At 35.4% G+C, this 26,955-nt stretch overlaps 1 protein-coding gene across 6 annotated transcripts in view; it reads right to left on the bottom strand.

The window, feature by feature from the left end:
* LOC138712443 (ankyrin-1-like) overlaps window positions 1-26,955 on the bottom strand; it is a 117,234-nt gene that overhangs the window by 6,316 nt on the left and 83,963 nt on the right. The window contains exons 1-2 of one of the 6 annotated variants that reach the window (XM_069844291.1): window positions 11,800-11,950; window positions 2,802-3,045 (exon numbers count right to left, since the gene is read on the bottom strand). The exons of 3 other annotated variants lie outside the window; for them this stretch is intronic. In XM_069844291.1, coding sequence (XP_069700392.1) covers window positions 2,802-3,044 — 243 coding nt within the window. In that variant the 5' untranslated portion in view covers window position 3,045; window positions 11,800-11,950. Of the gene's footprint in view, window positions 1-2,801; window positions 3,046-11,131; window positions 11,284-11,799; window positions 11,951-26,955 lie in introns of those variants that run through there. 2 more of the 6 variants (XM_069844299.1, XR_011335719.1) reach the window with 2 other exon arrangements.

Raw genomic sequence — 26,955 nt, 5'->3', positions numbered from 1 at the left:
CTTTTCGTGGGTACCTGTACCAACATCATGACTTTAATAGAGATAGGACAGAAATATATTGGCGATGAAGAGAAAGAAAATTTGTAATGCTGCAATGATAACTAACAGCAACCTGGATAACATTCGGGTTTTGCGGGATGGCACAGATAAGCATTTACATAGTGCCGATGAAGCAGGTATAGAAGTGAAGAGTGTACCTTGAACCGTGTTAAGGCAAGAGGAAGAGCGTTGGCTGTACATCATCCATCCATGTGGCGATTTATATAGTGCCTAAAGCCTGAAGGAAATGAATTTTGAACACAAATATTGCAAGCAAGAGGAGGGTATACAAATTAAAGAGCCGGTGAATAAAATGTATTTGACGAATCAAAGACAAATTCTCCAGATTGTGAGAAACTACAACAGGTACAAAGAGAATGAAGAAATTCTCATATAGCTACCTTAAAAGTATTGGATACCATCTTAAAAGTGAGGCTCCAGTTTCCAATGATTAATAACTTATTTGTACGAGTTATTGAATAAATTTATTGTATTCTATTCAAGTAGAATTTTCCTTTGAACTTGGACATTAAGGATGTTTGACATTATGGACATTTTCACCTTTTGAACATTTTATCATATGGGCTTTCTGTTGTATGGACATATTCACCGTATGGACATTTAGACCTTATGGAGGTTTTTATCATATGGACGTTCTGTAGTATGTACTACAGTAGCGTGCAAATTAATCCGAACACAACATATTTTTACATTTTCTGTCATTGTTGGCCTCACAGCTGCTCATACCGCTTTAACTGACATCTGTAGTACGTGTAATTCCATTGTTGAAGGTCTGTCATTATTTTTTTTATAATATGTGACATTTTGCCTGTCGTTTTGTACTTATAAGCATTTCAGTTGTGTTGAAGACTTAATACTGCAATCCTGTGTACATTCTGTCGTCTTCACAAATGGATACAACTCCACGAAAACGGTCTAAAATTATAACATTAGCAGAGCATTCTTCTATGACACAGAGGCAAATTGCTGCAGAATGTCACATCGGTTTGGCTACTGTTAATTCGATCATAAAACGATACAGGGAGACTGGATCCATCACACCCCAGAAAAAAGGAAACTGTGGCCGGAAAAGGAAGACTTCACCTGCAGATGATCGTTTAATTGTCAGGAAAAGTAAATTAAATCCTAGACTAACTGCTGTCGACTTAACCCGCGAGTTAATGGCTACCACTGGGGCGAATATTCACGTCACAACAGTGCGGCGTAGGCTTTTGGAAGCTGGACGAAGGGCTCGTAAGCCTATTAAGAAGCAACTGCTAACCCCTGTTATGTGCAAAAAACGCTTAATGTGGGCAAAATTACATCAACACTGGACAGTGAATGACTGGAAGAATGTACTTTTTTTTCGATGAGTCTCATTTCGAGGTCCACGGCCACCGTGTTTCTTACGTACGGAAAGGATCTGAAAAAGTAACAGCAGCTCATCTCCAACAAGCACCCAAATACCCCCTAAAGTAATGTTTTGGGGTCGTTTTACACATGAAGGGCCTGGAGCATTAATACCTACCAAGGGAATGATGAATTGTGACAAATATATTCACTGACTGGAAACCAGAATCGTACCCCAGCTGCAAAAATCATTTCCGGATGGCAGAGGTGTGTTCCAACAAAACCTGGCACAATGCCATATGTCTCGAAAAACTACAGAATTCTTCAACAAGAAGAATATTCAGGTACTCCCCTGGGCAGGCAACTCACCCGACATCAACCCCATTGAGAACTTGTGGTCAATTTGCAAAAGAAGAATGCAAAAAATGGATTGTTCTAGAAAGGAGATGATGATTTCTGCCCTCATTGGTGTATGGTTTCGCGATGAAGAAATGAAGAATATTTGTGGGAAATTAGTGGAATCCATGCCAAATCTCTCAGAGCTGTTATTAGGAACAAGGGAGGCCACATAGATTACTGAGGTATGTCTTAGATCCTTTTTTTAATCCCGTTTGAGTGTTTTTGCATAAGTAATTACGTTGTTCGGATTAATTTGCACGCTACTATATATACAGTGGAAGCTACCAGGATGCATCGCAAAAAATTTATTATTATCATTATTGTGATAAACCTCCACAAGATGCTCTTCAAGGAACCATGTGTAAACCCAGATTTATCAGGACTGCATATTAGACGGTTATTGTAATTTCGACTTACGCATATATATAGTACGAGTTATAATTTTCTTATTCAATTACAACTTTCATGGACAGTAGCACAGTATTACTCCATTATGTAATATATCAAAGACATTTACAGTACCGGTAAGTACTTCATTTTTTCGAACAAAGAAAAAGTCTTTTATAGCTGTTTTCCTAGTATGTCAACCCTTACAATGAATAATCACATTTTCAAGGCGATTTAAATGTGAATTTACACTGAATGACACATCTTCAGAACAAGAGCTTTCCGTTAATCACTGAAGGCTAGTTTACATGACGACATTAGGTTTTGCAACTGGTTTTTATTTGAATGCGCATTCGTGAAATGTAACGAAACTGGTAGTTTCGAGACGTAACGAGGTTAAACACGTTCTAATCTGTGGACTTATTTACATAATAAAGTGGGAGAGTGAAGAAATTATTATTATCTGCTTCATTCTATAATTAAAAATAAATCTGGTTCAGGGAAAGCTCAGATATGAGACAACTTGACTATAAAATGAATACTGTGAAGATTTCATGTACGATGCACACACAAATAATATACAAAGCTCCTCGTAACTGTAACCACGGCAACACCTCATCACTTACCACTTCCTTAATTTTCTTCAGTTCCTCCTCCTTGTTTTGTAGTTCGTCTTCTTTCATTTTCAGTTTGTTTTTCAGAACTTCAATCTCATTTTTCAATCCTTCATTTTCCTTCAACTTTTCATCCTCAGAGGCACATACGGACTGTGTCCCCAACTTCTCAAGAAGTGGCAACAACTGTGCCAGTTGCTCTTCTAAAGTCTTCAACCTCATCATCTGCCCAGGCATAGCATGTGGTTTCTCCATTCTGCGAACAAGTAAACAGGAATAAGAGAGTGTCCATACCCAGTAGCGGCTGGTGGTCAAAATAATGAGTGTGCTACAATCTCTATATCGGCCTACTGTATACACTTATATGCATTTATCTTAATTTGAGACTCGCCTAGTGACGAAATATGGAGTTCCTTTCTACTGCAGAACTTGCCAATTACCCTGGTGTTAAACGTTAAATCCCTCCATCCTGGACATTATACTCTTTTCTATTGACAGTATTGCAAGAGCAGTGAGGCGATCCTGGGACATAGTGTTCCTTAAAAACGTTTTTATGCGTTTCAAGCAAGAAAAACATCTTTCTGGCTCAGCAGTGGTCATTGGTGTTGTAACCAAAATATTTAACAACTTCGTTACTTCACAGAATGTATCCCGTGAATTGTTGGAGACTATGTTTTGTAACAATTGAACAGCCATCTATATTTCGGAAGTCGGATCTTCCGTATAGAACTCCAAGTTGTCTTTAACATTCTTTTGTTCAGTACAGTATAGCTGTTGACAGCAACTTCATGTTCGCGTTCAGGAAAATTATGCAAAAATTGTCAAAAAATTCGCTGTTTAACAATTTTGTTGCGTCTAGGTAGCTTAAAGATTGGAAACGATGAGTAGTTTCCTGAATTATACGGATACATGCCTCCTTGGCATCAATTTTCTGGGATTCAATTTTCCGTCGCTTGCTGACTGATTCAGGAGGAACCTCAAAAAACTGGTAGATGGCAGCAGCAGTCGAACATTTGAATTACCAAATACATTGTACATAGTTCCGAGTTCCTCCACAAACAAGCATTCTTTCCTTACACTTTACTTTTGCAATCTCCAAGCTGTGTTGTGCTGAAGCTGACTACAGCACTTCCCCGCGTAAAAATAGCCAATCAGAGCAGTGATTTCAGCTTCGACATGCGCATTAACTGTCTACATTCTCATGTAAGTTTTGAGTAACACAACGAACCCCCTGAGGCAGCGAAGAGCGAAGACTAAACACTCCATAACGCGTCATGAACATAACAACGGGAAATTGTCAAATGGCAGATCAGATACTATGGTATTGCAAACACTTTATTTGAGCAAAATTATTATTGTGCTGTAGAATTGTAGCACATAAGGACAGGCCGCCCCTGTCCATACCACAAAGTCTTCCTGTGTGACTATTTTATTAACTTTGCAATGTTTACTAACATTAATTACAACTGAGCATGTGCCATAAAACAGTAACAAACAAAATCTCGTTTATCTAAACGGGTCATAGTTTACAGTTACCAGACATTCCCATTTCCCGAGGACAGTAACCAAATTTAATAATTTGTCTCCAGATATCCCCGGATTTTCAATGTTAATTATTATAACTTTATGAAAATACTGTTGAAATATCATTGCACTTAGATAATTCATTCAAGATATTTGTGGGATGTACGAGTATATTGCTAAGATGTATCCAGATAGAGAAAAATTTGAAGAGATAATTTATTATGTTATTTTTCTTCAGATGTATATGAACTTGATCTGGATGAAATAATTTATTTTACGAAATTTCTTGAAAAAATATGTGACTTCAGAGAAAATAGCACCTAGAATGAAGAAAATACTGATTTTTGCCCAAAATGGAGTGAATTTTTTTTCTTTTAATTTTCACCGAGAAAATGATTTTGTATGTAAAACTCCAGAAGTTGATCGAAATATCTCTCCATCTTGATATAATGTTCAGTGAAGAAATATTTTTTTCTTTTGTGAACATGTGGAGATCTATAAAATTTTGAATTAATTTAGAAACTGTTCGAGCCATGCTTGCTATTTTAACCAACTTCAACAAGACGTAGCCTATGAGGAATGTGTTGCAAAATTGAGATTCAGAGAAGACCTGCTTAAAAAATTCACACATAAGCCCGCCACTGGTCCCTATCCTGTGCAAGATTAATCCAGTCCCTATCATCATATCCCACCTCCCTCAAATCCATTTTAATATTATCCTCCCATCTACGTCTCGGCCTCCCCAAAGGTCTTTTTCCTTCCGGTCTCCCGACTAACAATCTATATGCATTCCTGGATTCGCCCATACGTGCTACATGCCCTGCCCATCGCAAACGTCTGGATTTAATGTTCCTAATTATGTCAGGTGAAGAATACAATGCGTGCAGTTCTGTGTTGTGTAACTTTCTCCATTCTCCTGTAACTTCATCCCTCTTAGCCCCAAATATTTTCCTAAGCGCCTTATTCTCAAACACCCTTAACCTATGTTCCTCTCTCAGAGTGAGAGTCCAAGTTTCACAACCATACAGAACAACCGGTAATATACTGTTTTATAAATTCTAACTTTCAGATTTTTTGACAGCAGACTAGATGATAAAAGCTTCTCAAGCGAATAATAACAGGCATTTCCCATATTTATTCTGTGTTTAATTTCCTCTCGAGTATCATTTATATTTGTTACTGTTGCTCCTAGGTATTTGAATTTTTCCACCTTTTCGAAGGATAAATTTCCAATTTTTATATTTCCATTTCGTACAACATTCTCGCCACGAGACATAATCATATACTTAGTCTTTTCGGGATTTACTTCCAACCATATCTCTTTACTTGCTTCCAGTAAAATTCCCGTGTTTTCCCTAATCGTTTGTGGATTTTCTCCTAACATATTCACGTCATCCGCATAGACAAGCAGCTGATGAAACGCGTTCAATTCCAAACCCTCTCTATTATCCTGAACTTTCCTAATGGCATACTCTAGAGCAAAGTTAAAAAGTAAAGGTGATAGTGCATCTCCTTGCTTTAGCCCGCAGTGAATTGGAAAAGCATCAGATAGAAACTGGCCTATACGGGACCTCTGCTGTAAGTTTCATTGAGACACATTTTAATTAATCGAACTAGTTACTTGGGAATACCAGAGACACATATAGACTACTGTAATATTTGTTTAGTTTTTGGAGGTGACTGTCCAGAGTCCAATAGAACACTCGGGCGTGCATGTTTACTCTTATGTCCTACCCATTCCAGCTGCGACAGAGATAACAACCGATCTTGCAGCGGTGAGGAACTCGCTCTCGAGTTCACATTAACAAAATCCATCTGCCAAAATCCGTGGCGCGAACTATAATACCAAAGCAAGGATTAAAATTCGAAAGAAAATCTCAAACAACGTTGGACGGAGGATGCTACTGTTCTGGGTGCAGAAGTATGTAAATACGGAACCCATGTTCTACAGAATTTTGCAGTTTCTTATTAAAATATCTGGTATGCACGATATTATACAAGACGGGCACTTAATTATACAGTAGTAAGCTATTCTGTGTTACTGGTTCACATGATGTATTTGTAAACTTCCTGACAGAGTTTCCTGCATGTCCATTCACTTTACAGGTTGTTTCATAATTATAATGCACAGCATCCTCTCGAGTGTTGTATTTGTAACAAGTAGGGGGGAGGAGCACAACAATGTATTAGAATATACAGATAAGTATCATACGATTTTTATACCGAAAGTATTTGTGGCTACAAACTAAAACCACGTGTTTAACACTATATACATCTCATAGAAGCCAATGAAGCAGAAGAAAATTATGGCGTCTTTGGTGTAGCTTTTCTGGAGAAATACATAAATATCAACTTTTTTTTTTTTGGAGCTTGCATGTATATTGCATCCAGAACCTCTTGTATAAAAATTCAATATACAGTAGTTCATTGTAAAGAACTTCCCTTATTAAAGGGTTGCTATAAGGACAAAATGTTACAAAAAATAATTTTAATGAATGTAAAATCTTTGTTTACGAACTACAATATGAGATTTACAATTTTAAACTTATAGAAATCGCAATCTTCAATCTTAAATAAAACACATTAATTATTACACCCATAAAGATGATTTCTCAAAATTGAAGCAGACCCCTTAAAAGTGATAATGGCCAATCGAAGGAGAAGTGCTTTATCTAATCCCTTTGATGTCCAGAAATGAGCAAACATTTTGGAATGGTTTCCCATGCTCCAGCCATGAATCCCATTACTGTCAAATTGTCTAGATTGTACTTTAGTTTCTAACAATCGATTGTGGGATAATATATAGCTTTTTCCTCAAAATTACCACTTCTGGCTGGCCACTATGAGACTCAAACTGGGCTGTAGAGTCCAGGATTACTCCAGATTTGGAGTTTGTTTTAAACGCAATTATATCTATGCAGATATGTGGCCAGATCAGAAACCTCGTAGATGGTGAAACCATTATTCCTCAAAGCTTGAACCATTGTGCCCCGTATGCGATGGTGCCTACAGTAAAAACAAAACTTTGTAGGCCTATTTAAGATTTTGTACAACATTGTCAAAACACAGGACATTCAAAGATTGTTAAAATAGCTTGAATTTTTTGTTTTTTAATATTTGATTCATCTAAAATTCGAGTTTGTTGGGAGACTGGAAAATTATTTCACTCACATTTTCTTGTCCTTCAACATAGCACTACTTTCTGGATGTGGTCCAGGCTCAGTCGATTGTAGGCAAGGGTTTCTCGGGATATCCTGGCCATTCTTCATGAGATTTTTTTAGGGCGACAATCTGCTTGCGCTATACTGCGAGCTGATTTTCGTAATTTCGGAATTGAATTTCGATGAATTTCACTTCGAATTATCAGGAAAAATCCAATTGCAGACGATTTTTAACATTGCGCTGTATAGAAATGTCAAGCGGGCGACCGAAAGTTCAAATTATTCAGGATTTAGGCCGTGTCTCAAAGCTACATTTTCAGCTGAAGTGAACTAGATTGTTGACTAAATAGCCGGATGTGACGTCAGAAGTTATGATCCAAAGCTACATAGTGCATAGCAATCAAGTCCGTAGTAGCTAGTAATCGAAAATGCTTGCTTGATTGCTGACTTGTTCACTAAACAAACATGGATACCTCATCAGCAATTGGGGTTATGAAATTTGAAAATGCTTTGGAAGTGAAATAATGTAAATATAATGTAGAATAACACGTTAACTTTGAACGCTGATATTATTAGTACCTTCTGTACAATGTTTTAAACATTACTGTAATATATTAAGCCCTCATCTTTTCCACATAATTCGTAATGAAACTGCATTAGGACACTGCCTTCTTAATTTAGTGCTGCACCGTGATGTCATGGTTTTTAGAAAAATAGTCCATGAAGAAGGCCATGTTTCAAGCATACATTTCCAAAGCTCCCTAGTGTATAGTTTACAAGTCACCTAGTTGCTAGTCACTAGTGTGTAGTATGGACTTGAGCTTTGAGACACGGCCTTAATAGCCGGATGTGACGTCAGAACACTGAGATTGTTAGTACCTTCTGTACAATGTTTCTTCTTAGGCCGTGTCTCAAAGCTCAAGTCCATACTACACACTAGTGACTAGCAACTAGGTGACTTGTAAACTACACACTAGGGAACTTTGGACATGTATGCTTGAAACATGGCCTTCTTCATAGATTACTTTTCTAAAAACTATGACATCACGGTGCAACATTAAATTAAGAAGGCAGTGTCCTAATGCAGTTTCATTACGAATTATGTGGAAAAGATAAGGGCCTAATACATTACAATAATGTTTAAAACATTGTACAGAAGGTACTAACAATGTCAGTGTTCAAAGTTAACGTGTTATTCTACATTATATTTATATTATTTCACTTCCAAAGCATTTTAAGATTTAATAACCTCAATTGCTGATGAGGTATCCATGTTTGTTTAGTGAACAAGCCAACAATCAATCAAGCATTTTCGTTTAATAGCTACTACGGACTTGATTGCTATGTACTATGTAGCTTTGGATCATAACTTCTGACGTCACATCCGACTATTTAGTCCACAATCTAGTTCACTTCAGCTGAAAATGTAGCTTTGAGACACGGTCTTAATTTAGTGCTGCATCGTGATGTCATGGTTTTTTAGAAAAATAGTCTATGAAGAAGGCCGGGTTTCAAGCATACATGTCCAAAGCTCCCTAGAGTGCAGTTTACAAGTCACCTAGTTGCTAGTCACTAGTGTATAGTATGAACTTGAGCTTTGAGACACGGCCATAGAATTAGACACATTCGACTGTACAGGTATTCATTACGGTATTTATGTTTTCATAGTATGGGTAAGAAAGAAAAGTTGGGACAAACCTGGAACATTTTACAGTGAAAGTTCATTCATGAAGGACCTGCTAATACTACGGGTAAGTGTGTTTGTGCATCTCTTATGAATGCGAGTGATGACATTCAACCTACAACTAATGACCATACAAGTGGTAACAAATGACGAAGTGGACAAATAAGTAGTATCCTACAGAATCAGTGATGGCACAGCTCTCTAGTTCACAAATAGATCTTAGAATTTTGTTTTAAAAAAATCGACAATATTTATTTGGGTGAAACTAGCACTGAGGTAGTTCTGGTGATAAGTGAAAATCGTTGAATGGTAATTATTTACATTTCCGCTAAATTTGGTCGAGGTATGCGACAAGGTTAGAGGGTTAGTTAAGGGGATATAATAAGCAACTAACCCACTAACTTTGTCACATACCTAGGCCGCTTAGCCATTGCTATCTACATTTGGCAGAGATGTAAATAATTACCCGTTGAATTTATAAGGCATTTTTTTTTTTTTTTTTTTGAGATGCAGTTGATCGTATATGCAAGGCACAACAAAATCCTAAACTAACCAAACCTAACCTGTCACAGATTAATATAAGCAGAGTACTAAGGGAACTACCTCACTGCTAGTTTAGCTTTTATTTGATATAATTGTCATTTTTCTGTACTTAACTAAGCAAGGTATAGATTTCAGAAGGCATGGTGAATGTTTATTTTTTCATTGTGTATGTAAATCAATGTATGTCTTTTTTATATGTGTGGGAGATTCGTATGCTCATGATAAGATTACGTATTTGTGACTTAACAGCTTATTTTATTATCCAAATGTGTCCCTCCCCAGCAAGGAAATCATTTCATCTCCACCTATGCCTTAAAATGTCGATTTTTACTTCCAAAATTACTTGAACTTCTAGTACGTCTAGTTTAGTCTTATAAAAACATAATTAAAACATCCTAGAATTTTACAAAACAATATTCTAAATTAAATGTCTGTGACAGTTTCTGTGGGTTGCATTGGAACGGTTGATTTATTCATCCAAACGTTGCAGTCAGTGACGTCATTCGAAGATCACGAACTGCTGACTGATCTTAAGAAGGGAGAGGAGAGGATGAAATGCTCCGAGGTCTATTGAAACGTCTGCTCTAATCTCTACTCGTAATGAGGAAGACTATGCGATGAAAATATTTTTAATTTCACAATTCGTAAGTTTATATACGTTAGGTACCGTTCAGTCAATGAACTGCAACATCATTATATTTATTAAACTGCGCATTTTCCATTATTATTATTATTATTATTATTATTATTATTATTATTATTATTATTATTATGCATAATATATTAGTTTTCTTTTCTGTTCAGATACCGCACAGTAATATTTTTCTTAATGCTGCTAGCAGCATTTCTCACAAAATAAATGCATAGAAACATGCAGCTACCTCATAAATACTTGCAGTAAAAATTTCATCCAGATTGATTAATATTTGGTATAAGAAAGTTGGTGCTGAATCAACAACAATGAACACAGAAAAATAGATTTGAAAATAAAATGAATATTTATGTAAATTAATATTCTCCTCCGCTACATTCATCTAGTAACTTCAGGGAGCCAACAAAAAGTTACTAGATTTGTAATCTGAAATTTTGAAAAAGAATTCTTCGATGAAAAACAATTTTGACAGCTCTTTAAATTCCACGCCCCCTTCCAGCCTTAATTTAAAAAGTGTAAACATACGAGTATTTGTAATCAGAATTGAGCTGAATCCATTTGGGGTATGAAAATATAAATTCTGAATAAGTGAAATAGCTAAAAAAATTTGGAAAAATTTTCATGATTTTCAGTGGAGTCTTCCCTTAAAGTTGGTTACCACGTAGAATTTGTATAGGCTTATGCACGCAAGAGTTTGTGGCACAACTCCCAACATTCCATTTAACGAGCAAACACAGTGAAAACTACCGAAACTAGGAAGTTATCCATTTGTACTTACTCCTATAAAATACCAACGATGTCGAAAATGGGAATATATTTGTTAATCGGTCACAATCAACTACGATGTTACGGAAAACAAAGGCTGAAAAATCCACATTGATTTTATAACTGCAAACTGCGTACTTCCCATATCTAGTCACGTGACTGCCGCAATACCGCTGGCGCTCTCGTCATTGATCACGGGGAACAAAGATGACTCTGAATAAGCCACATTGATTTTATAACTACGTACTTCCCATACCTAGTCACGTGACTGGCGCTCTCGTCATCGACACTTTCGTTAAAACGTTTTCGCTATTATCCATTATAACGGCAAAATGAACTCCGAAACTTGTTGCAAAGATGAAATACCTTATTAAATTTCAATGGTTAGCACGTTGCAATACCAACTTGTTAATGTAACAAATATGATTAGTTAGGTCTATAATAAAGTTATTTTGTGTGGTCTACTTATATTCTTGTAGTTCACAAAAACTGTAAATCTAATACAGTAAAATGAACCGAGCAGAATAATAATTGCATTGAAATGTGTGATGTTGTCACACTCTTGTCGCTGTTGAAGTAACCACAGTGCAAGAAGTTCACAACATTCCATTTACTTGAGCAAATACACAGTGAAAACTATAACACGATTGGGTGACTGACTGTAATAATTATTGTACTTACTTCTACAGAACACCAGCAATTCCACAGCAACAGACTCAAAATAAACTACCGACGTCAAGGAGAACAAAGGAAAATATAACTGCAAACTGTGTACTTCCTATCAGCCACCACACCCAGTCACGTGACAGTCACAACACCTCAGACACTCTTGTCAAGTTGTCATTGGTCACTTTAAACCAATGATGCTACTTCAAAAACAAACATCTGAATTCCAGAGCTAAGAAAAGCAGTGTTGCCAAACAAGCGGTTTTCCTGCTAGATATAGCGTTTTTCGGCATTAGTTTAGCGCGCAAAATGTATGAAATTTATATTGCTGATATAGGGATTTTGCGGGTATTTTTAGCACTCACAGCGGCAAACTAATATAATTTTACATTGACAATACAGCAATTTAGCTGTTTCCGCACGGCTTAACAGCGGATTTTTAAAAATCGAGTTGGCGACACTGAAGAAAGTTGCTTAGGCACGGTCGAATGTCGGAAGCAACGAGTTAGATAAGAGCCACTAGAGTTGAGCTTAAACGATATTTTCAAGTATCTGTGACAACTGTGACTGTGACAATTAAATATCTGTGATTTTGTCACACCGATATTTTATATCGCTAAGTGAGCACAATATGCATGAATTATACCGATATTTTGTCACACCGATAAAAATTTACAGGAAATATTGAAGAGCAGTGCAATGTGAATATGATTTCTCTATACACGCCACTAGAGTTGAGCTTAAACGATATTTTCAAGTATCTGTGACAACTGTGACTGTGACAATTAAATATCTGTGACTTTTATCTGTGATTTTGTCACACCGATATTTTATATCGCTAAGTAAGCACAATATGCATGAATTATACCGATATTTTGTCACACCGATAAAAATTAACAGGAAATATTGAAGAGCAGTGCAATGTGAATACGATTTCTCTATACACGCCACACTTCAGTGGTTTATATGGGAAAATCCAACAAATAAATTATGTACATGTACCATTAACAAATAAATACTAATCTAACTGAACAGTAACATGTAAAAAGTTAACCTCATATACCAAGAGGTTTTATCGTAGTTGATTGCAGATATGGATCAGTTGATAATTTTTAATGTAGTTGAGTGCGGAGAAATTGAGGCTATGTGATTATCCTAATCGTTTTAAAAATTGATCCTTTTTATTGTATATAATATAATCGATAAATTATTTTAAGTCGTGCATTAACATTATAATATTGAGTCAGAATAAAAATTAACGAAACATCAGTATTCGGAAAAACAATGGAAAATAATTACAGAACAAGACAGTTGTTCAGACAGGATTTTACACAAGATAAAGTATTGGTAAACAATGGTATTATTATTATTATTATTATTAGTATTATTATTATTATTATTTAAATCGTGTAATCACTATATAATTTATAATAAGAAGGTGACACTAGCGCTGAAGTAGTTTCGGCAATTTCGGATGTGAAAATCATTACATTTATAAGGAATTTTTTTGTGGAGAGACAGTTGCTCAGGTTAAACTAGCGCTGAGGTAGTTTCGGTGATTTCGGAAGTGAAAATCGTTGAATTTGATTGTTTGTGAAGATGCAGTTGATCGTATATCCAATGCATAACAAAGCCTAAACTAACCAAACCTAACTTGTCACAGATTCGTATATGCAAGGTGTATAAGGTGAATACGAAGGAAACTACCTCAAGGTTAGTTTAGCCAAGTAAGTTTTATCTCGTTCGGTTTTAATTCTATAGGTGCTGTTGTCGGCTTGTGAGAAATGCTTCGAAAGTTCGGAAGAGCATAACGTTCAGTGACACGGAGTGAGCTAACATGATTTACGTTTTATACCCCTTATTTTCAAATGTAATTAATTATCCCATTTATGTGTAAGTGTAGGTCTATTTTAAAAGTGAGCAAGGGCAATGAGAACGATTTGTTGGAGCAGTGTCTGCTAGATGTCAGATCTTTTTGGAATTTATAAAATTGATAATTTTTGCTAACTACCCCATATTATTGTATTTAAAAGTTGAAAATTACTTGCAAGTTGATGATTTTAACAATATCTAGATAAATATCACTAAATATCAAGTTTATAACATTGATTAGGCCTATTAATTGGGTGAAATAACACCCCACACGAGTACCAATGTTAGGAAGCACTGTGCGATTTCCTAAGAGTTAATAACCATAAACAACATACCGGTAGTGAACTTATTACAAATGATTTTATTTTTAGTTTAATTATTTTAATTAATACTACCCTGCACTGTTCGTGTTAGAGCTATACATTAAAACTGGATCATACATAAATGAGAGAAGTACATGTAAAGTTATTAAAATAATGTAGGCTCCTGTAACTATTCTGTTTGTAATTAATAGTATAACTAAAAAAAAATGTTACTGCGTAAAAATTGAGTGGAAAATCTTATACATTAATATATATTCACAGTAATATGAAAATGTGAAGATCTCGGGGGAATACATAAAATATTTATAAAACATATATTCAGACTAAATATGAAAACAAAATGTTAGATTCATGATTGTATTATTATAATGCCGCTAATAACTTTGCAACACATCATCACTTTGAAAAAAATAATATTGAAAAACAAAGCATCACGAAAAAATAATCAAATACCACCGCCCGATTGCTGTTATTGTATCATGCGCATGCGCAAACCCACGACGTAGAGGAGAAAATATCAGTCGCAGACGTTGCAACAGTCACAGAGTACTGAATACGGAGCAGATTTCGATAGCGATATTTTGTCACAGATATTTCGCGTCATCAGTCACAGGTTTATCTGTGACAAAAAAATACCTGTGACAAAATATCGGTTTGTGAAATATCGGCCATCTCTACACGCCACATTTCAGTGGTTTATATGGGAAAATCCAACAAATAAATTATGTACATGTACCATTAACAAATAAATACTAATCTAACTGAACAGTAACATGTAAAAAGTTAACCTCATATACCAAGAGGTTATATCGTAGTTGATTGTAGATACGAAATCAGTTGATAATTTTTAATGTAGTTGGGTACGGAGAAATTGAGGTTATGTGATTATCCTAATCGTTTTAAAAATTGATCCTTTTTATTGTATATAATATAATCGATAAATTATTTTAAGTCGTGCATTAACATTATAATATTGAGTCAGAATAAAAATTAACGAAATATAAGTATTCGGAAAAACAATAGAAAATAATTACAGAACAAGACAGTTGTTCAGACAGGATTTTACACAAGATAAAGTATTGGTAACCAATGGTATTATTATTATTATTATTATTATTATTATTATTATTATTATTATCTAAATCGTGTAATCACTACATCATTTATAATAAGATGGTGAAACTAGCGCTGAAGTAGTTTCGGCAATTTCGGATGTGAAAATCATTGCATTTATAAGGAATTTTTTTGTGGAGAGACAGTTGCTCAGGTTAAACTAGCGCTGAGGTAGTTTCGGTGATTTCGGATGTGAAAATCGTCGAATTTGATTGTTTGTGGAGATGCAGTTGATCGTATATCTAAGGCATAACAAAGCCTAAACTAACCAAACCTAACCTGTCACAGATTCGTATATGCAAGGTGTATAAGGGTAATACGAAGGAAACTACCTCAAGGTTAGTTTAGCCAAATAAGTTTTATCTCGTTCGGTTTTAATTCTATAGGTGCTGTTGTCGGCTTGTGAGAAATGCTTCGAAAGTTCGGAAGAGCATAACGTTCAGTGATACGGAATGAACTAACATGATTTACGTTTGATACCCCTTATTTTCAAATGTAATTAATTATCCCATTTATGTGTAAGTGTAGGTCTATTTTAAAAGTGTGCAAGGGCAATGAGAACGATTTGTTGGAGCAGTGTCTGCTAGATGTCAGATCTTTTTGGAATTTATAAAATCGACAATTTTTGCTAATACCCCATATTATTATATTTAAAAGTTGAAAATTACTTGCAAGTTGATGATTTTAACTATATCTAGATAAATATCACTAAATGTCAAGTTTAGAACATTGATTAGGCCTATTAATTGGGTAAAATAACACCCCACACGAGTACCAATGTTAGAAAGCACTGTGCGATTTCCTAAGAGTTAATAACCATAAACAACATACCGGTAATGAACTTATTACAAATAATTTTATTTTAAGTTTAATTATTTTAATTAATACTACCCTGCACTGTTCGTGTTTGAGCTATACATTAAAACTGGATCATACATAAATGAGAGAAGTACATGTAAAGTTATTAAAATAATGTAGGCTCCTGTAACTATTCTGTTTGTAATTAATAGTATAACTAAAAAAAAAATATTGTTACTGCGTAAAAATTGAGTGGAAAATACTTATACATTAATATATATTCACAGTAATATGAAAATGTGAAGATCTCGGGGGAATATATAAAATATTTATAAAACATATAGACTTAATATGAAAACAAAATGTTAGATTCATTATTGTATTATTATAATGCCGCTAATAACTTTGCAACACATCATCACTTTGAAAAAAATAATATTGAACAAAATATCACGAAAAAATAATCAAATACCACCGCCCGATTGCTGTTATTGTATCATGCACATGCGCAAACTCACGACGTAGAGGAGAAAATATCAGTCGCAGACGTTGCAACAGTCACAGAGTACTGAATACGGAGCAGATTTCGATAGCGATATTTTGTCACAGATATTTCGCATCATCAGTCACAGGTTTATCTGTGACAAAAAAATACCTGTGACAAAATATCGGTTTGTGAAATATCGGCCATCTCTAAGAGCCACTGCCATCGTGATCTAGACTAGGCCGTAATGCAGGATGTGTGACAACCGTTGCTTACGAGATTATAATCCCGTAAGCAACGGTGACAACACTCGATGAGTCGGGCTTTTCTATTTGAGTATACGAAGCTGAGTGAAATATATTACTTTATAGCGTGTCGGCGCTCAATTTTATTTAGTGTAATGTGTGTATAAGACCCCTTCACACTTCTTATTGCATAATATGTTGCAGAAATAATTACAAAACTGTGTTATTTTAATGTGAACGGAGTTTTACATGTTAACATAACCTGGTTGCATCAACATTTTAAGTTTGGAATGGAAGCCATTTTTAGATTTAATAAAGAAGAATTATTTATATTCTGATTTTAATTTAGCACATCTACCTTCCTTACTTGTAGGTACAAAGTTTACCGCAGTCCCTCCTATGAAATTAGTGTATGTACAGTTGTGTGTTAATCTGGTAGGTTAGATAAATACAATTCATTACAACCCAGTATAGTAGGGAACAAATAAATAATACAATTAAATTTTTATTCAATGTAATATGTGCATAAGTTCCATTTATGTGTTGCATAATGTGGCAGGAATAATAAATAAAACTGTGTTATTTTTATGTGAAGAGAATTTACCATGTTAACATAACCTATCTGCGTCAACATTTTAGGCTTAAGTTGAGAACGAAAACTGTTTTGAGATTTACTAAAGAAGAATATAGTTTTAGGATAAACTTCAGAACACGGTTACCGTCCTTACTTATAGGTAGAAAATTCACCAGTCCTCCCTATGAAATGTACATACGTTATATTACTTAGTAGAGCTGAGGTATAGTTCCGGTAATTTCTGAAATGAAAACAGTTGAATTTATTTTTTGTGGAGATGCATTTGATCCTATAAGCAAGGCATATTAAAATCCTGAACGAACCGAACTAATTTGTATATGCAAGATGTATGAATACGAAGGGAACTACCTCAGCGCTAGTTTAGCCCTAGTAACATATTAAACTAATCAGACTTCAGACTGGAGTACCGTCTGAAACGAATAAATACAATTGAAGTGTAGACAAATTGCATTTATAAGTTATACGCAGCGTTATGCTTAATTATAATGCATAATTGCGAATATGGAAATAAGGCAAGTACTGATAGAATAAACATAACCTATAACTTCAACACATTAAAATATGCGTGCGATGCAACTGAAAATTGTTGAAACGTGCATAAATGAATGTGCAAGAATTTCGTAATGAAGCATGAGTGCTTTATTTCAACTAATTACAATTCTAGATACTGTAACAGTAATGAAAACTATAGGATATAATTTTTAGTAATATACTATATGTATCTCGTTTTTAGTTCAAATTGTGTATATTATCAAACGTCGTATTATTTACTCGTATAATGTAGGTTATTCACAAAATAAAAAGGGCGCAATAATTTAAATTTAATAAGACAAATACGGTAAACTAACAATAATGGATTAGACAAGAGTAACATCGGTAACGCTGCACTTAGGCCTAATCACAACTTACTTTACATGCCAGTCAATGTTTCACTTTCACGTATATATTATTACACATATTTAGCCTACTGTTTATAAGACCAAAATTTCACTTAACCACATAAAGGCGCAATATTTAATCGAAATAAAGGCAGGTATTACACATATGAACTTTGCCTGCAACAACGTAATTTTCACACCAAAAATAATATTATACCTTAAATTGCAAGTAAATTGTGTCTCAAGTGTCTCACAATCACTGTTTAAAATTTTACTGACGCAATTACACTGCATTTCAGAGAAATATATGTTATTCTTCATGCACTGCAACTAATTCACATGGTTGAAAGACCGCCTTTCGCGATCAGCTGTTAAGCGAGTCACGTGGTCTGCCTTACGGCCTGTATTACATCACGATGGCAGTGCTAGATCACGGTAACAGTGATACTTCCCATCGACCGCCAAATTCAGTCATGTGACTGTCCCACGGACAAGCAATGTTGCCAACTGGCTATCACTGAATCCCGCTAGACGAAACAAATTAAGCCTAGATCATAGAAGTATTACATATGATCTAGGACACAGTCTAGTATATACAGTCGCGAAGCTCAATACGTAGTAAATATGCAAACATTAGATAGTTGCTCACCACTAGGATCGCTAATATCGCCTCATTACAGGCAATGCAAAATAGTACCGTCACAGTCTATTGTTTCTAGCACCCTCAAAACTCAAGCTTCGTGACTGTATATAGTAGACTGTGATCTAGGATATAAGCTATTTTCGAGTGAAGAAAGCTATATTTTCATAAAATACTTTAAACTGAATTCAAAATTTAATTTATATATACATTTCATTATATATCACATGCTTTAATATTGAATAATTAAAACTATGGTTACCTGATTTAAAAATTAAAATAGAGATTTCGTCACGATCAACATGATTTATGCCTGGATAGTCATTTTTTTACTTGGTTGTTTAACGACGCTGTATCAACTATGACGTTATTTAACGTCGTTGGGATTGAGATGATATTTGGCGAAATGAGGCCGAGGATTCGCCATAGGTTACCTGATATTTGGCTTACACTTGGGGAAACCCTCGGAAAAAAAAAACCAACCAGATAATCAGCCCAAGCGGGAAACGAACCCACGTTCGAGCAAAACTCCGGATCGGTACGTAAGCGTCTTAGCCGACTGAGCTACATAAGTTGCTGATAGGGATTAAAGCTTCCAGCCTGCTAAGCGAAGGAAATACGCTAGATTCCCCGCTAAGAGGGATGGAATTCTTTTTTCCGCTAAGCTAAACATAAAAAAGCTAGATTTAGCTTGAAAAAGTTAAATTGGCAACACTGCGGACAAGAACTCTGGCGCTCATGTAATCAGTGGCCAACTCGGCAATTCAAATGTCACCAAATAGTATAAAAAAAATCACCAAAATATTGTTGTTTAGTCAACTGTCCGAAGGCAGGTCTGAACCTCACAAGTGATAATAAAAAAAAAAAAAAAAAAAAAAAAAAAGCACAATTTTTGAGACAATATGCCAGGATATAATTTTATACATCACCGATTAGCTATATGTTACACTAATCAGAGTTCAGACACCAAAATATAAACATTTTATTAATTTTTACTCATTAGGGAGCATTTGTGTTTAAATATAAATAAAAGATAAGTCCCATTATTCAGAAATTATAATTTGTCTTAAGGCTTAGAAGACTTCCTCTTCAAAGATGGCATTCTCCTCTAGAAGTTGACGCTGCGCAGGTGTATGGACATGGTAAAAAAAAATGATGGAAGTATTATTAATGCATACTTACTGATGCACTGAGAAAACCTTTGTTTACCAATGTTTGATTAACAAAATTGCACAAACTTGGGTATAAATATAATTTCTGTTGCATGGATTGGTATCGCAGCAATGTTCGGCTAAATACCTCAATATAATATTTGTTACTCAGTCAAATGACAAATCAATGTAAAATAATGACATATTATATGGTCATTAAGTTTTATATACATGTATATGACAAATCAATGTAAAATAATGACATATTATATGGTCATTAAGTTTTATATATATGTATATGACAAATCAATGTAAAATATTGACCATATAATATAAGTCATTATTTTACATTGATTTGTCATTTGACTGAGTAACAAATATTATACTGTGTTTATCTATATTAATTGACAATCTAAATATTTCCATCATGCTTTCTAAGTTAAATACCTCAAGACTGTACTATACACATTCGATTCAAATTACTTCTAAATTTACATGATTCTTTATCAGGTGTAAAAGTTAACAGCAAAGAGGGATCTCATATTTGTTCAGAAAAACTAATTAAGTATCTATGGCTAATATGCGTGCATTAATGTATATAAATAGTCTACTCAGGTATATAATGAATAATGATTTGCCATTTTGGCAGAACATAGTTCTGGGAGGCGATTTCAGACAGGTATTGCCTGTTGTGCCTCACAGATCGAGAGCAACCACTGTCTACAATTCCATACAGTCCTCTCCTTCGTGGCCAATATTCAAAATCTTTTAATTTAATACAAATATTTCTACTGAAGCCAAAGGAATGTGACTTTTGCCATCTCCTTACTACAAATTAGTAATGGCAAATACCTCCATGTTTATCACGAAAAACCAGACTTAGTCGATTTACCACCCTCGATAAATTCTGAAACTGATATCATTGAAAAATACTGAAATGAAGTAGCCAACTGAAAGATGTATAATGGTTTTTTCTCTTTCAAAAATAGCTAAATAAGAACTAAAAGTGAACACTGAAACGAAATCAATGACATAGTTTTTTTATATCTTTGGTCGGAGGAAAAAGGCACATAAGTCAAAAAAGTCGATTTTTCTGTTGTACCTACTCACATATGTCAAATATTTTTTCTAATTTTTGAAATAATAAAATTTCTTGTATGTTAAATTGAAAAGAGTCTTACTTTGACCTACATACATGAATTTCATTATTATACTTATATTTAGTTAAGAGTTAAAAAAAAAAAAAAAGTATCTCCTGAAAAATTAATCTTTTTGACTTATGTGCCTTTTCACGCCAACCAAAGATATTATTTCGAGAGACCAAGAAGTAACATGAGTGTGAATAATTTAATTACTGAAGATGAAAGCGAACATTTATAGTTTCCAATTGAATTCCTAGATATGACAGTAGTGCAGAAAATAAGTTTCGCGAGTCAGTTATGTTCAGGATCTTACTGAGAAAATCAAATACAACTGCAATAGACAATAGAATAAAAAGAAACATCTTTTGTTTACTTTCCACACAGTTTCCAAGAACATTGAGACACTTAGGGCGGAATTCATAGTCGTCACTTATAAATGAGTGAACCCTTAAGTGGTTACTTATACTCATTTCTAATTCATAGTTGTCCCTCATTCACATAATGAGTGATTACTTAAGTGAGGTGATCTGTATCCTTAAGTGACCACTCATTTTCAAAATGGATACTGAGAATGATTTTGAGGATTTTGTGGAGTTTGTTGAACGAATTGAGGAAAATATACGTATCCCAAAAAAGGTATATTAGAGACATGGAGAATCCTCTGGAAATGTATAGCGAACTGGAATTTAAGAAGTGATATAGTTTTCAGATCAATTCGAAGTTGTTGCTCTAGCCAATTCATAGTTATTTATTTATTTATTTATTTATTTACTTACTTGTACTTATTTATTTATTTATGTCTATAACAGGGAAAAGCCCCAATTACAATAGACAGTACAGATATTTGTTAAAAAAACATAAAATTTCATATAACATGAAAAAAGAGATAAAACAGATACAAGTGTAATTACAAATTAAAAATTAAAAAAAAAGTAGATACTACCTAAATAAAAGACACAGATCTAGATATAAATGAAAAATACCAAATAAAAATAAATTAAAAAGAGTTAAGTATAGATATCATAGCCAAAAATGTAAAATGTAGCTATAATTGGCAAATTACAGAGTAAATATAACACTATGTTAATAAATTCAATATACAGTATTATATAGTAGGCCTAATAGGCTTAATTTATATATTTAAGAAATTCACTACTACAGAACACGTGTTCCAATTAGTAGGATATCTGATTATAACTATAACTAACGTGCAACTAGAATTTAACATATCATGAAACTATTGCTGTATATAACTTATTCAGTACAATAATATTGATAACTCGTTGTTATAGCAACTCCATATGCAGAGCTGCTTTCGATTAGTTCAATGAGTCAGCTTTTATTATGATTTCATGTCCGGCAGCTGTAAGCGAGCACCATTACGTGAAAATAAGTGTTGTCTATGAATTCGGAATTGACTTAAGGGTTCCCTTATTATAAGCAAACACTTATTACTTAAGGGTTCACTCATTTTATAAGTGACAACTATGAATTCCACCCTTATCATCTCTCTTTATGAGTTTAAAAGCCAGTTTTCATAGAACTCTATGCCCTGCACCCAGAGAAATTCATTAACGGCACATTCAACTTCGTCATTACTGGTGTAATGGTATCCAGACAGCTCCTCCCCTTTCAAGGCTGGGAACAAGAGCAAGTCATTGTGCGTGAGATCAGGATTGTGGTGGGAGGGGGGGATGATCCATGTTTTCTCAACCGAACTTCTCTTCAATAAGTCATGTATGGATTTCTGCACCACTCGTGTGACGTGCCCATTCATAGCAGAAAACAGTCCTACCCGCCTCTTTCGTCCAGTTCTGTAACACAAGTCTCTCAGACATTGTGACACAAGTTCTAATGGCGTGGGCACACACTCCGCAGAAGTGCCTTACTTCAGTGTACTCCTGCGCATGTCCAGTATGGACGCTTGCGATCACATGACACACACGACTGTCCCTGAACTGTAGATGGTACAATTTCCTCCTGCGTACATTACTTCCGAAGATATAACTCTGTAGTGCTCGGGAAAAGTGGCACAAGTCAAAAATGTTAATTTTACAGGAGAAGGAAAAAAACTGTCTTCACACTGGTTTATGTCGATTTGATTTTCTTCTGTATGAATTATTGTAATGGGAGAAATACTTATGTCTCTTTTTCCAAGCAAGCAGATGTTCCATAAGTTGTCAATAAAGCCCGGTTCAGACGGTGCTAGTTTCTGTGATGGATTCCAAGGTGGCTGCACTGATGGCTGCCCTGCATGCTCACTTGCTGGCTCCTGTGTTGGCTACGGTGATGATAGTTGTTCACATGGAGCTGGCTCTTTTCACAGTTCAAATTGGAAAATCATCTGTTGTTTCATCTGTTGCCAACACTCATGGTTAAAAAGAAACTAAACCGTGAGTGGAAAACAACTAAAGTCCTACATTAACAGTAGTAAATATCGTAATAAGGTAATTAAGCCATAAGTGCAAAACAACTAAATTCCGATATTTAATTGTTGTTTCTTAGAAACTAAAGAATATAGAAAAAAAAAACAGGTTTAGTTGGAAAACAACGGTTTCAGTGGTGATATTATATGATCATCTTTGGATCCAGCCTGCAAACAATCACGAAAAATAGCAAGGAACCTACCCTCGAAATCCAGTAAGCTAGCCATCCACGGAGCCACCAGAGCGCATTACTTCCAGCTAGTGAGCACACAGGCTACCCATCCGTGCAGCCACCTTGGAATCCATCACAGAAACACGCACCATCTGAATCGGGCTTAAATTATCAAAAAGGGTTTGTGGAAACTGACTTATGCCACTTTTCCCAAGCATTACAGAAATAGACTAAACATTTTGGGAACTACCCTCGTAGCTTAGATATGAATTGACTGCCACTTCATATTTTACAAAAAATTGAAAGAAAGTGATATTCTGATGTTACTGAGAAATCTTAATGTTATGCAAGGCCTGTTGAATGCCATGCGACTTATAGTTTGGAATACATATCATAACTGTTTAGATCTGGGCATTAATATTGGCTAAATGTTGACCAAAGAATACTACATAGGTTGGATAAAAAGTAATGGCAACACTGCTGTCACGTGACGATGGTGTGGACATGAACAAGGACTGTTAGATGAGTTAGTGCAGCCAGCGGCGACAGTACTCCATCAATCTACTGCAGTGTGTAGAACGTTCACTTTCATAGGGATAGTGCGAGCGCCCTAAGACCATCCTTACAAAACTAGAGCAACGTTCCTGGATCAAAATTGAAATGGCACGAGGTCATAGTGCACAAGAATGTTTTCAGAGACTGCGTGAAGCATGTGGTGATGCAGCGTTGCCATATCGCACAGTTGCACGATGGGTTAAAGCATTCCGGGAAGGCCTTGTTGCACTGGTACCAAAGGGAAGGTGACGACTTTCTTGGACGAATCGTAGCTATGGACGAAACCTGGACTCGCTCGTATGAACCAAACTTGAAATGCCAATCAAATGAATGGAAGCATCCCGGTTCTCCTCGTCCAAAGAAAGTGCACCCTACACAAAGTGCTGTGAAGGAGATGTTCATTGTGGCGTATGACATTGATGGGGTAATACTGCACCACGCTGTACCTCCAAGGCAGACGGAAAACGCGGACTACTGGAACATCCACCATACTCACCCGATATGATCCATGCGATTACGATCTTTTCACCAAAGTGAAAGAACCACTGCGAGGGACCCGGTACAATACCAGAGATGAACTTATCCATGCTTTAGGGCAGTCAATACGGAACATCAACAAACATGGACGCGCTGATGGTGTACGACGCCTTCCAAACATTTGGCAAAAGGTAATAAATAAGGGGGGCAACTATATAGAAGGTACGTAAATGTTGTACACCTGTGAATAAAGCCATGTCAGAAATATCGAACTGTTGCCATTACTTTTTATCCAACCCCAGTACTTCCTCACATTGATGCAACACCATCAGATTCTTTTTTGTTGTCATTTTCGTTCAAAAGAAGTCAATTTCAAATATGTTTGGCTTTTTGTATAATGATCAATATAGTTCAAGGCCAGATATTAGGCAATTATTTACCAGAACCTGTATTCAGTCATGGACAGCTTTGTCGCATTATCCCGAGCAAAATCTTGAAAGACTTGGAGGTTGAAATAGAACCAAGAGGCAGGTGCACAGCAAATGTCATAAGCAAAGAAGTGCTATAGTTTTGTGCAAATGAATGCTCCAGAGCAGCAAGAGGTATCTAGTAAAAGAAAAAAAAAATAAGGAAAGAGTATAAGAGTAAGGCAGAGGGAATGGAGGAGAGGATGTAAGTAAAGCATGTTTATTTAAACTTTTCGAAACAAAAATTTTTCTAAAGTATACGGCCATATCTTTGTCTCGAAAGTGGGTAATCTCTCTGCACTATTATTTGGGATATTTCATTATTATACAGTAGCGTACAAATTAATCCGAACACGACATATTTTTTTCATTTTCTGTCATTGTTGGCCTCACAGCTGCTCATACCGCTTTAGTTGACATCTGTAGTACGTGTAATTCCATTGTTGAAGGTCTGTCATTATTTTTTTTATAATATGTGACATTTTGCCTGTCGTTTTGTACTTATAAGCATTTCAGTTGTGTTGAAGACTTATTACTGCAATCCTGTGTACATTCTGTCATTTTCACAAATGGATACAACTCCACGAAAACAGTCTAAAATTATAACATTAGCAGAGCATTCTTCTATGACACAGAGGCAAATTGCTGCAGAATGTCACATCGGTTTGGCTACTGTTAATTCGATCATAAAATGATACAGGGAGACTGGATCCATCACACCCCAGAAAAAAGGAAACTGTGGGTGGAAAAGGGAGACTTCACCTGCAGATGATCGTTTAATTGTCAGGAAAAGTAAATTAAATCCTAGACTAACTGCTGTCGACTTAACCCGCGAGTTAATGGGTACCACTGGGGCGAATATTCACGTCACAACAGTGCAGCGTAGGCTTTTGGAAGCTGGACAAAGGGCTCGTGAGCCTATTAAGAAGCAACTGCTAACCCCTGTTATGTGCAAAAAATGCTTAATGTGGGCAAAATTACATCAACACTGGACAGTGAATGACTGAAAGAATGTACTTTTTTCCGATGAGTCTCATTTCGAGGTCCACGGCCACCGTGTTTCTTACGTACGGAAAGGATCTGAAAAAGTAACAGCAGCTTATCTCCAACAAGCACCCAAATACCCCCCTAAAGTAATGTTTTGGGGTTGTTTTACACATGAAGGGCCTGGAGCATTAATACCTATCAAGTGAATGATGAATGCTGACAAATATATTCACTTATTGGAAACCAGAATCGTACCCCAGCTGCAAAAATCATTTATGGATGGCAGAGGTGTGTTCCAACAAGACCTGGCACCATGCCATACGTCTCAAAAAACTACAGAATTCTTCAACAAGAATATTCAGCTACTCCCCTGGCCAGGCAACTCACCCGACATCAACCCCATTGAGAACTTGTGGTCAATTTGCAAAAGAAGAATGCAAAAAATGGATTGTTCTACAAAGGAGAAGATGATTTCTGCCCTCATTGGTGTATGGTTTCGTGATGAAGAAGTGAAGAATATTTGTGGGAAATTAGTTGAATCCATGCCAAATCGTCTCAGAACTGCTATTAGGAACAAGGGAGGCCACATAGATTACTGAGGTATGTCTTAGATCCTTTTTTTATCCCGTTTGAGTGTTTTTGCATAAGTAATTACGTTGTTCGGATTAATTTGCACGCTACTGTAAATGAGGCACTCAGAATACAAGTGGTGTAAGTCCAAAGAAAGTGTTAGTGAGATATTCATTGTTTCAGAAAAACTCAAATACAAAAATCAGTAGAACAATTTTTTCATCCAATATACATTTATTTACAAACACAAAATACCCTTTTACCTATATAGGAATA

This window comes from Periplaneta americana, chromosome 2 (genome assembly GCF_040183065.1).
Source record: "Periplaneta americana isolate PAMFEO1 chromosome 2, P.americana_PAMFEO1_priV1, whole genome shotgun sequence".
Lineage (NCBI taxonomy): Eukaryota > Metazoa > Arthropoda > Insecta > Blattodea > Blattidae > Periplaneta > Periplaneta americana.
Note: the sequence above shows the minus strand (reverse complement) of the source record. Positions and strands in the feature narration are given on the sequence as shown.